This window comes from Aethalodelphis obliquidens, unplaced genomic scaffold (genome assembly GCF_003676395.1).
Source record: "Aethalodelphis obliquidens isolate GAN/ISIS:26980383/991018 unplaced genomic scaffold, ASM367639v1 scaffold6, whole genome shotgun sequence".
Taxonomy (NCBI): domain Eukaryota; kingdom Metazoa; phylum Chordata; class Mammalia; order Artiodactyla; family Delphinidae; genus Aethalodelphis; species Aethalodelphis obliquidens.
The window spans coordinates 8,375,274-8,387,334 of record NW_020837950.1 but is presented as its reverse complement, the minus strand read 5'-3'; the positions used below and the strand labels follow the sequence as shown (position 1 = coordinate 8,387,334).

The 12,061-nt window shown below is 36.6% G+C and overlaps 1 protein-coding gene across 1 annotated transcript in view; it reads right to left on the bottom strand.

The window, feature by feature from the left end:
* Positions 1-9,424: 9,424 nt before the first annotated feature.
* KCTD8 (potassium channel tetramerization domain containing 8) overlaps positions 9,425-12,061 on the bottom strand; it is a 254,608-nt gene continuing 251,971 nt past the window's right edge. The window contains exon 2 of the mRNA XM_027103058.1: positions 9,425-10,961. Coding sequence (XP_026958859.1) covers positions 10,501-10,961 — 461 coding nt within the window. The 3' untranslated portion in view covers positions 9,425-10,500. The remainder of the gene's footprint in view (positions 10,962-12,061) is intronic.

Here is a 12,061-nt window from a genome sequence, read left to right as displayed (position 1 = left end):
GTTTTTTTTTTTTTTTTTTTTTTTTTTTTGCGGCACGCGGGCCTCTCACTGTTGTGGCCTCTCCCGCTGCAGAGCACAGGCTCCGGACGTGCAGGCTCAGCAGCCATGGCTCACGGGCCCAGCTGCTCTGCGGCATGTGGGATCTTCCCAGACTGGGACGTGAACCCATGTCCCCTGCATCGGCAGGCAGACTCTCAACCACTGCGCCACCAGGGAAGCCCAGGTTGTTTGTTTTTTTGATATTGAGCTGCATAGCTGCTTGTATATTTTGGAGATTAATCCTTTGTCAGTTGCTTTGTTTGCAAATATTTTCTTCCATTCTGAGGGTTGTCTTTTCATCTTGTTTATGGTCTCCTTTGCTGTGCAAAAGCTTTTAAGTTTCACTAGGTCCCATTTGTTCATTTTTGTTTTTATTTCCATTTCTCTAGGAGTTGGATCAAAAAGGATCTTGCTGTGATTTATGTCATAGAGTGTTCTGCCTATGTTTTCTTCTAAGAGTTTTATAGTGTCTGGCCTTACATTTAGGTCTTTAATCCATTTTTTTTTGGTATGGTGTTAGGGAGTGTTCTAATTTTATTCTTTTACATGGAGCTGTCCAGTGTTCCCAGCACCACTTGTTGAAGAGGCTGTCTTTTCTCCATTGCATTTAATTTTGTAAAATCCAGTTGAGTTTGTAAGGTCCAACTTTTCACTAGGATCCCCACCAATACTCTGATCTCCCTTGCTTCTCTGTATTTCATCATAAAACTCTAATGGATAAAAAACCAAACACATAGCTAATTATTTTTGTACAAATTCTCTGTGCTCTCACCCCAATCTCCCACCTAAGAAGTCTAATACTGCTTGAGTCACACAATGGGATAAATTGATGTCACTAAAAATTCTTGTTCACTAACCTCAAAAGTGCTTTCAAACTTTGCCCCAAACTCCTGTTATTCATTGAGTCAACAGTCTCCCACTTCTCAAAATGTTTTTTACAAATTATATTTATTTTTGTTTTATCTTAAAGCATGCACAAAATTGAAGAGAAACCATGAGTATCTGTCATTTGCTTCAACAATTATCAGTGCAGCCAAACTTGCTTCATGTAGTTCAACACACAGCTCCTACCCTATGTATTATTTTGAAGGTAAACTTGGACATCTTATTGTTTTATCCATCAATAATTCAGAGAATATCTCTAAAAGATATAAGCATTATTTTCAACATATTCACAATATCACTGTTAAAATAATGATAATTTCTTATCATTAAACATTTATCTTAAAGCTATTTGATGATGATGATGATTTTTACAGTTGGTTTGGTTGGAGTCAGGATAAAAACAATATCCCCACATAGCATGTATAGGATATATCTTTTAATTAAAGGTCCTTCACGCTTCATCTTTGTTTTCCCTTGCCATTTTATTATTGAAGCAGAAACTAACACACCATTGTAAAGCAATTATACTCCAATAAAGATGTTAAAAATAAATAAATAACCAAAAAAAAAGGAATCAGGTAATTTGTTATGTGAAATCTCCATCCTTTAAAAAATTACTAACTGCATCATTTTATTGTCTTTTTTTTTGGGGGGGGGGTCAAGCCATCTTGTTGAGGGGCTTCAGGGGAGGGTTGAAGGGCTAGGAGGACAATGAGATCTGACATTCTTTTCCTGGCTGGGATTCTCCAGATTCACAGTCACTGAAAGCTATTGTCTTTTTTTTTTTTTTAATTTGATTGGATTATAGTTGATTTACAATGTTGTTTTAGCTTCAGGTGTACAGCAAACTGATTCAGTTATACATATACATATATTCATTCTTTTTTCAGATTCTTTTCTCATATAGGTTATCACTGAATGTTGAGTTGGTTATCTATATATAGTAGTGTGTATATGTTAATTCCCAGATCCTGATTTATCCCTCCCCCCAACATCTCCTCTTTGGTAACCATAAGTTTGTTTTTGATATCTGTAAGTCTGTTTCTGTTTCGTAAATAAGTTCATTTGTATCATTTTTTAAAATTAGATTCCACATATGAGTGATATCATATGATATTTGTCTGACTTCACTTTGTATAATAATCTCTAGGTCCATCCATGTTGCTGCAAATAGCATTATATCATTCTTTCTTATGGCTGAGTAATACTCCATTGTACATATGTATCACATCTTCTTTTAAAAAGTTTCTTTATCCCCCTTTTTCCCAGCAAACTGGCAGTTAGATCTAGAGACCTGTCAGATTCGGCTCTAATGATTTTGGTAAGAATACATCATAGCTGGTGCTGTGCTGTCTCTCTAAACATGATGATAAGATTTGGATCAGATACTATTAGCCTGATTCACCCATTATACAGTTTTTCATTATCCTTTCATAAATAATTTTAGCAGCCATGGATGACTACTGTTTACATCCATTATTTCATTAAGGTTTGCAAAATGGTGATATTTTATTTTTATTATTTATTCTGCCATGAAAACAAAGCTAAGAGGAAAGAGAAAAAATGTTCTAGGAATGGGGTGTGTGCTGTGTTTCTTGTATTCTCAATCTCTTTTATTCTATATCACCAAATATGTGTGGACTGAGCTGGAAAATCTTCATCTTTGGGAGAGGCAGAGGGAGGAACATTCACACAAGTTAACAAATTTTGTCCCTGCCATAATAAATATTACAATTGTGGGCACAAAGAAAGAAGCGGCAAATTCTTCTTGGGAGTTAGAAGTAGTTAGATGGAAAAAATAATGTGTGTTTGTGTGTGTGTGCATTTATACATGTGGGAACATGATTATAAAACTGGAGAAAAGGAGGAGGCAGAAAATGGTGGACTTTAATAATCATATAAAGTAAATTTTTTTCCTAATAGGCAGAGAGATAAAAAGTTTTAAGTAAGATAATATGAAAAATTTGTGTTGTAGGAAGATCACATTTCTAGCAGCATGAAGAATGGACTGACAGGGAAAGATTGAAGGCAGACCAGTGTAGTCCTTATTCCTGTAGCTGAAATGAAAAGGATGAAGGTGTGAACCTTTAGTTGCAGTAGAGAGAGTCCTTTATACCCCTAGCTCAGCACCTGTTAAACTATACTGTAATTTTTAGTCTGTCTTCTGCATTTAACTGCAATGAATATTAAACAGGTGATGGGAGCAATTTGCCCCAGGTGCAGGCAATGAAAGTAGATAATTTTAAAATGCCAATAAAACGACTATAAATTAATCTCCTTTTTATTATTACAATGCACCGGCAATGCTAAACAACATTAGTATTAAAATACTCCTCACCGAGGGCTTCCCTGGTGGCGCAGTGGTTGAGAGTCCGCCTGCCGATGCACGGGACCCGAGTTCTAAACCCTGGTCCGAAAATATCCCACATGCCGCGGAGCGGCTGAGCCTGTGAGCCATGGCCGCTGAGCTTGCGCGTCCGGAGCCTGTGCTCCACAACGGGAGAGGCCACAACAGTGAGAGGCCCGCGTACCGCAAAAAAAAGCCAAAAACTCCTCCCCGATAAAAAACATTTTGTTGGTCTAAGTTCTGATTTTTCTTTTCATTAGTTTTAACTAATCAGTTTCCATTTGGTCTCTTAACAGCATTTTAAAGAAAACTTAGTTTGCATCTACCTTAGTGCCTGCGGCTGCAATCGGAGACTAGGGGCCAAAGAGAAAAAGAAAGTAGGTGGGTATAACAAGAATTTACTCATGAGAATTTAATCCTGAACAAGGAGATTCTTATTAAAATATTCTTCATTTAATATATTCTTCAACAGAAGAATGAAATATTCATTTTAAAAAGTTGTATTTGGAAGTATCTACAATAATATTTTTATAAATATTTTTCTGGAATATCTTCATCTGCTCCAGTCTTCTTACATATTTAAACTTAGAGACGTTTGTCTTTCCTTATACAGTTCCATTTTCAACATCCTTATAGGTACAAATCCAAATTCCCTTTCAAGTCCCAGTTCAAATTCCACTTCTACTGTAAAGCTGTTTCTTTCCTCTAAACTTATGTAGCAATATTTATGCCTTTATGTGTAAAGGCAGTATAGCCCGCCCACTGCCTACCCTTAATCAAGGGTCATTGTGTACACATTGCAAAATTGAAATTAAATCCATTTTAATTATTGTTTGTTCACTGCTGTATATTTAACACATCTGATAAAGTGCTTTGCCCATAGTAGGCCCACTAGAAACAGGCATAGATTACTTTGAATTCATTTAAGATTTTTAAAAATCTTAAATTTTAAGATTTTTAAAACTTTTAAGATTCTTTCAACCCTGCAGTTGTGTGATTCTTTTAACCTCTGTATGTTATGCTTCAAAGTGAATACTTTGGGGACTGTAGAATAGAGAGGGAGAAAAAAATTGAAAAAAAATAGATTTATGTTTAAGGGTTTTATAAGAAACTCTTCCAAATTATATCCATTTTTAATGAACATAATACTTTGGTAATATTTGCTTAACTAATCTGTACTAAAAACACTAATATACAAGGTCACAGGTTACGTTTATGGCAAACAAAGGTAAACACTGTGGAGGAGAAGACATAATTTTAAGGCCTGGTGATTGCATCTCTAGCAAGAGATGCTTGAATCACATTCATCCAAATTGGAACAAACTATGAAATATTTAAAAAAATAGTCTTTTGATTCATCTCTCATGAGAGATTAGGAATGTAGGACCAATGAGTGGGATTTGGCCTGAAAACATTGTAAAATAGCTTTTAGCAAGCCTAGTGAGGCAGGAAGAGTACCTACCAAGGACTGTTAAGGAAATTCTTACATTGAAAAGGATGTTTACTTGTTTGCCAAAATCATTCATACCTACTGTGTGCCAGAAGCTGTCTACTTAATTGTGTCCCCTCATACAAAGAAAAGTAAGAGCTTAACGTATATGAAAAATACTTCAGAACAATGGAAAATACAAATGTATATCATTACTCTTATATACTATAGAACATAAATAATATGTAGAGCAAAAGAGGATGTTTTTAAAGTGCTCTGATATTTCTGAGAATGGAATGATTAATAATTCTGTCCTTAAGGATTAAAGAAAGCTTTGGAAAGTAGGTGGTAGTTGAACTGAAACATGCAGTATGGGAAACATTTCAAATGTGAATGAAGAAGTTTGTGTGCATTTTGTGGGGTATGGTGACTTCCGGGTGCAGTAGAGTCTTAGCAAGTCACTAGTAACTGGTGTGCAGTTTGCTTCTGGTTGTGAATCTGCAAAGGATGGATTGGTTCTATAGTAGATTACAAATGGCCACAAATCCTTTGTTGCTCCTCCCATTAAGAGGTATAGTGTATTTCCATATCCCTTGAATTTGAAATGACTTGCTTTGACCAAAAGAATACAGGGTAAGTGATGTTGTATGAGTTTGGAGCCAGGCCTCGAGATCCTTGCAACCTCCTGTCTTACATTCTTGGAACAACCAAGTGTGAACAAATCTCAGTCAGATATCTGGAAAGGATATGTAGAGACTTGAGTCTTGATTGAAACCTGTCAATGCCAAATGTGGAGTGAGACCATTATAGTTTATTTGACCACTGACAAATTATCAGTAGATTGTCCAGATGAGTAAGCCCAGGTGAGAGCAGTCCAGAATGCCGATCCTCAGAATCATGAGCTGATAAATGGTTGTTGTTTTTTTAAGCCACTAAGTTTTGGAAGTTGTCTATTGTCACACAAAGGTAAATTGATATGAAGCCACTGTATTGAGGGCCTATAATGTGATACTAAAGTTTTTGGATTTTATTTTCAAAAAGTGGGGGACTTTGATATACTATCAATGAACAGGGGAATTTGAAATTAAAAACACACTACCATTAACATTAGCACTCCCTAAAATGAAAAGCTTAGGTATAAATCTAACAGAATATGTACAAGCTCTGTATGAGGAAAACTACAAAACTCTGATGAACTGAATCAAATAAGAACAAAATAAATGGAGAGATATTTCATGCCCATGGATAGGAAGAGTCTACATTGTCAAGATATCAGTTCTTCTCAACTTGTTCTGTAGATTCAATGCAATCCCAATAAAAATCCCAGCAAGTTTTTTTGTGGATATCAACAAACTGTTTCTAAAGTTTATATAAAGAGAGAAAAGACTCAAAATAGCCAACACAATATGGAGAGAAGAACAAAGTTAGAGGACTGATGTGATCCAACTTCCAGACTTACCATAAAGCTACAGTAATGAGGAAAATGTGGTATTGTTAAAAAAAAAAAAAAAAAGACAAATAGATCAATTAAACAAAATAGAGATCCCCCAAATAGACCCATATAAATATAGTCAGCTGATCTCTGACAAAGAAGAAAAGGCAACACAGTGGAGCAAATGGTTTTAAAACAACTGGATGTCCACATGCGAAAAATGAATCTGAACACAGACCTTACACCCATCACAAAAATTAATTCAAAATTGATCACAGACCTGAATGGAGAATGCAAAACTATAAATCTCCTAGAAGATAACACAGGAGAAATCTTGGGTATGACAATGACTTTTTAAATATAACACCAAAAACGCAATCCATGAAAGAAATAACTGGTAAGCCAGACTTGATGAAATTAAAACCTTCTACCTGTGAAAGACAATGTCAAGAGAATGAGAAAACAAGCTACAGACTAGGAGAAAACGTTTGCAAAAGAAATATCAGATGAATGACTGTTATGCAAAATACATAAAGAATGCTTAAAATTTAACAATAAGAAAACAAATAACTGGATTAAAAAATGGGTCAAAGACATTAACAGGCATCTCACCAAAGAAGACATAGAGGTGGGAGAAAAACATATGAAAAGATGCTCCACATTATGCATCATCAGGGAAGTGTGAATTAAAATGATGAGATACTACTACAAACCAATTAGAATGGCCCAAATCTGGAACATTGACAATACCAAATGCTGATGAAGATGTGAAGGAACAAGGACTCTCATTCATTGCTGGTGGGAATGCAAAATGGTATAGCCACTTTGGAAGACAGTCTGGCAGTTCTTTACGAAACTAAATATCCACTTACCACATGATCTAGTAATCACACTCTTTGGTATATACCCAAAGGAGTTGCAAACTACATCCAAACAAAAATCTATATATGGATGTTTATAGCAGCTTTATTCATAGCTGCCATAACTTGGAAGGATTGGAAGGAACCAAGTTGTCCTTCAGTAGGTGAATGGATAAACTGTGGTAAATCCAGACAGTGGAATATTATTCAGCACTAAAAAAAAAAAGAGCTATCAAGCCATGAAAAGACATGCAGGAACCTTAAATGCCTATTACTAAGTGAAAGAAGCCAAATCTGGAAATGCTATGTACTGTATGATTCCAATTATATAACATTCTGAAAAAGACAACCCTATGCAGACAGTAAAAAGAACAGCAGCGGCCAGTGGTTGGGGGAAGTGAGGAATGAATAAACAGAGCACAGATGATTAGGGGGGCAGTGAAAGTACTCTGTGTGATACTATAACGATGGGTATGTGTCATTATGCATTTATCCAAACCCCCAGAATGTAAAATACTAAGCGTGAACAATAATGTAAACTATGGACTTTGGGTGATAACGATGCATCAGTGTAGGTTCATCAATTATAACCATGTACAATTCTGATGGGGGATGTTGATAATGGAGGAGGCTGTGCCTATTGGAGGGTAAGGGGTACACGGGAAATTTCAGTACCTTCCTCTCAATTTTGCTGTGAAACTAAAATTGCTAAGTTCTTTAAAAAAAGTAGGAAGCCTTAAAATGACTATGCAATACAATTGTGTCTACCTACCTGCAACCTGACACAGCACAGCAGCTGTTCTATAAATGTTTTCTGTCTTGCTAAGTTGCACCTTTCCTGGTCCTTTGGCTAGAGAGAGCAGGATTTTGTTGGGCCTTGCTTCTTCTGCACCTGTTAGTATTGCTGTGTTACCAGCTTCAGCGATGTATAGACAAAAAGAAAACCCAAGAAATTCCGTCACCATGCTGTTTTTTGATCCCAATGCTTCTAGCCAGCTTTCCTTCTTTTATGAGCCTTTCAGAGCCTCTTAAGTGTGTTTGTATATAATGTCCAGGGTTTTCAGTTATACTTAGTGGGAGAAATAAGGAAAAGTATATCTACTCCATTTTTCCAAAATTGAAAATCTCACAATTTCACTTTTGTTTCCTTTTCTCATCTTAGTTAGTACTCAATTTATGTTTCCACTTGAACTAATAATAAAACACCAGGTCACAAGTTAAGTAAATACTGTATATCAAACAAAAGGTATTCTCCAAAAATACTGAACTTCAATGACTTTCCAGCTCTTTGGACTTACGGTGATCCGCCAGATTTTATCTCCTGATTCTTTGGAAAAGAAGTTTTATACAGCAGTTTTAGTCTAACTCATCTTTAAATTTCGGAGTCTCCTTTTCTTCAGGGAAGAGTCCTCATTCTAGCTTCCTCCCTCGATTCTATGGTAAACCCATTTGGGACCAGCCATGATCTAGCCTCTGGTGAATGTGTAATGATTTGGGAGAATCAGACCATAAGCTTCTTCCCAAGGGCAATAGCTAGTAATTTGTATTTCTTGAATATGTTGTTAACCTTTGAGCCAAATGTTTGGTGTATGGTAAGTGCTCAATAGACTAATAGACAAATTCTTACCATTGCAATTCTATTTGAAGTTTTGTGTTGGGAAAAAATAGAGTAGGATGTGAAGTGTTCTTCAGATCTATTCCCTGCCTTGCACTGCTAGGCTTTGTATCACAGGGGGATCATCTCTATTAAATTAATTTTCCTAGGCTCCTTTGCGAACTGCTTCTACGTATATTGGGACAATGGAAAGTGTTCGTGGGGAATTGGAATGTGGGAAGGTAGGATAATTTCTCCCCTCTCTCTTTGTTTTGGGAGGTATCTTTGGAAGTGATTCTGACTCCTTAGTAGACATAGCTCTTTTTTTTCCTAATCTTTTTTTTTTTAAATTGGAGTATAATTACTTTACAATGTTTAGTTTCTGCTGTACAATGAGGTGAATCAGCTATATTTTACATATATCCCCTCCCTCTTGGATCTCCCTCCTAAACCGCCCCCCCAATCCCGCCCATCTAGTTCATCTCAGAGCACGGAGCTGAGCTCCCTGTGCTATACAGCAGGTTCCCACTAGCTATCTATTTTACACATGGTAGTGTATATATGTCAATCCTAATCTCCCAGTTCATCCCACCCTCCCCTTCCCACCATGTCCGCATGTCCGTTCTCTATGTCTGCATCTTTATTCCTGCCCTGCAAATAGGTTCATCTGTACCATTATTTTAGATTCCCATGTATGCATTAATATACGACATTTGTTTTTCTCTTTCTGACTCACTTCACTCTGTAGGACAGACTCTAGGTCCATCCACATTTCTACAAATGACCCAATTTCATTCCTTTGGATGGCTAATAGTCCATTGTATATATGTACCACATCTTCTTTATCCATTCATCTGTCGATGGACATTTAGTTTGCTTCCATGTCCTGGAAGCAAGTCTCTAGCTTGTCAACATTAAGGTTGAACATATCATTCTCCAGTTTGGGATTTTAAAGGAAAATTGAAGACAATATAACAACTGAATATTTTAAAAGAAGAGTCAATAGAGATCAAGGAATTCTAATATATTTTCCTTTTTTTAAACAAATACATAAAGCTCTTTACCATTTCCCTCAATTATTTTGATTAACATTATAGTCAGATCTTTCAGAGCATCATTATACCAATTTTCACAGCCTGATGTAAGGACTCATTTCACAGAAATAACCATGACTAGCATTAATAGATGAATGTCAGTGTCATAACACAAGATTATAAGGCATATTTACATCATCTTAACATACATACAGAACACCATACACATACACAAAAAAATCACAGATCCAGAACAAATAAGATTCAATCTCCTAGACAGCTTACATTTATAGGCTTTGCCTGAACCTTTCTTTTTTTTTTTTTTTTTGCTATTTTTTCATAATTTTTTCTTTCCAAGCAGCAAACAAATCTTCCCTACGTCTTGTGAATTATTTGTAACATTGTGCTCATGCAAACATAATACTTGTTTTATTGCATTAACATTTAAACAGTTTTGGATTTGGGTCCCCAAACCGTGATCTAACATTTTACTTGATGTGGCTTCATCCATATTGTCACTTTACTTGGAGTGATATGATGATTTTGTTTTTGGTGAGTTACAAAATGACAAACATGACCACAGTTCAAAAATCAAGATTCTAAGCTTCTTGGTCATGCACATTTTGCTTTCATTCTTGCAAAACGGTTTGAATCAGGAACACCATCTGATTCAACACGTACGAGTTTTCTTTTTTAAAAATCGTATTTCTAACAACAACAACAACAACAAAAAGAATGAAAGAAAATACTGTCCCACATCCACTGTTCACAAAAAGGAAGAGCAGCAAGAATCACACTGACCATTGTTAGTACACGGTCAGGTGGTGACACCGTAGTAAACACTGAACGTCATTGAAATACTGCAGGAATGTGATAATTACTATAACCCATACTTCTGTAACAGTTCAGACTGCCACTGGCGTTTGCGCTCTGGAAAGTAATCTGGAATGTGGATTTTTTTAAAATCCTGAATACACTTTTTCATTTCTTCTTCCACACTTAGCTTCTCACAGACTTTCTTTTTGGAAAGATTGGTTTCCCGGGATTTGCTGATGAGTGTCTGAAAGAGTTCACTGTTTCTGCGTTTGTCTGGTGGGGGCATCCATTGCACAGGTGCTTTTTTGGAAGGACGATCCAATGTTAAGGTGTTAGGTTGGTGAGCTGTCGCCTGCTGGGCACTGGGTGGGTTGTCCTGGGGAGTGCTTGCCTCTGAGTGGCTGTCACAACTGGAAGTGGAGAGCTCATTACAGGAAGTCCCACTCTCACTTCCTTTATCTGTGACTTTGTCATGTTTCCTATCTTCATGCTCTTGTTTAGGTGACACTATTTTCTGAGATGGTCCTAAAAAGGAAAAAAGGAGTAGGAAAACTGAGTAAGAAGTGCGAAGGTCAAATTAAGCAAGCTTTGTATTTTTTATATTAAACCAAGAACATTTAAGAAAAATGCCGTTTGTTGCACTAGTTTATATTTGAAGGATTAAATACAACACCTGGTGTTGTTAATGTATATTGAAACATGCAACATGGTGATTAATTATTTATAACAATAAAATTCGGGAGGTTTGCTGGATGAGCATTTATGCTATAAAAGATTTTCAGTAACTTTATGCCAAAAGAGATTTTTGTTATTTCAGTTACTAGTTCCTGAAGTCTGAAAAAGATATCATATATAAATATTTTGCTAGTCCCATAACTATTTCACTAGACAGTTCAGTTCTGTTTTAGCGAATGGCATTAGTTGTCCTTTGCATATATATTTCACCATTATAAAAGCAGAAAGTGGGCTTCCCTGGTGGCGCAGTGGTTTAGAGTCCGCCTGCCGATGCAGGGAACACGGGTTTGTGCCCCGGTCCGGGAAGATCGCACATGCCGCGGAGCAGCTGGGCCCGTGAGCCATGGCCGCTGAGCCTGCGCGTCCGGAGCCTGTGCTCCGCAACGGGAGAGGCCACAACAGTGAGAGGCCCGCGTATCGCTAAAAAAAAAAAAAAAAAGCAGCAAGTACCATTGCTCTATTTTACAAAGTAGCAGCATTCTCCAGGCCCAGAAGTCCAATAGCATCATTTGTGCTTCTAAGAGAGAGGCTGGTTTAAATCTTATCCTCCATCTCTTAATCTTGCTTCCTATTTCCTTGGAGAGAATTATGAAAGTGATGTAAAATATATATGTGCCTAATATTATGCTGAAAAATAGGGTTGAAATATAGTATTCTCTTAAATTAAAAGGCTTACCATTTGAGGTAAATTACCTAGGAGGACAATTTTCAGAAAGTGATAGTTTGCCAAGACAATTATTTCAAATACACAAACAGTTTATTTCCAAGAGGGAGCATATATTATTCTCTTTGACTCTGCTGTGGGATTAGGACCTCCATCTAACATTTATTGAATACCACCACATACCCAGAACTATAATAAAACCTTGATTTAACTGGAGCCCAACCAT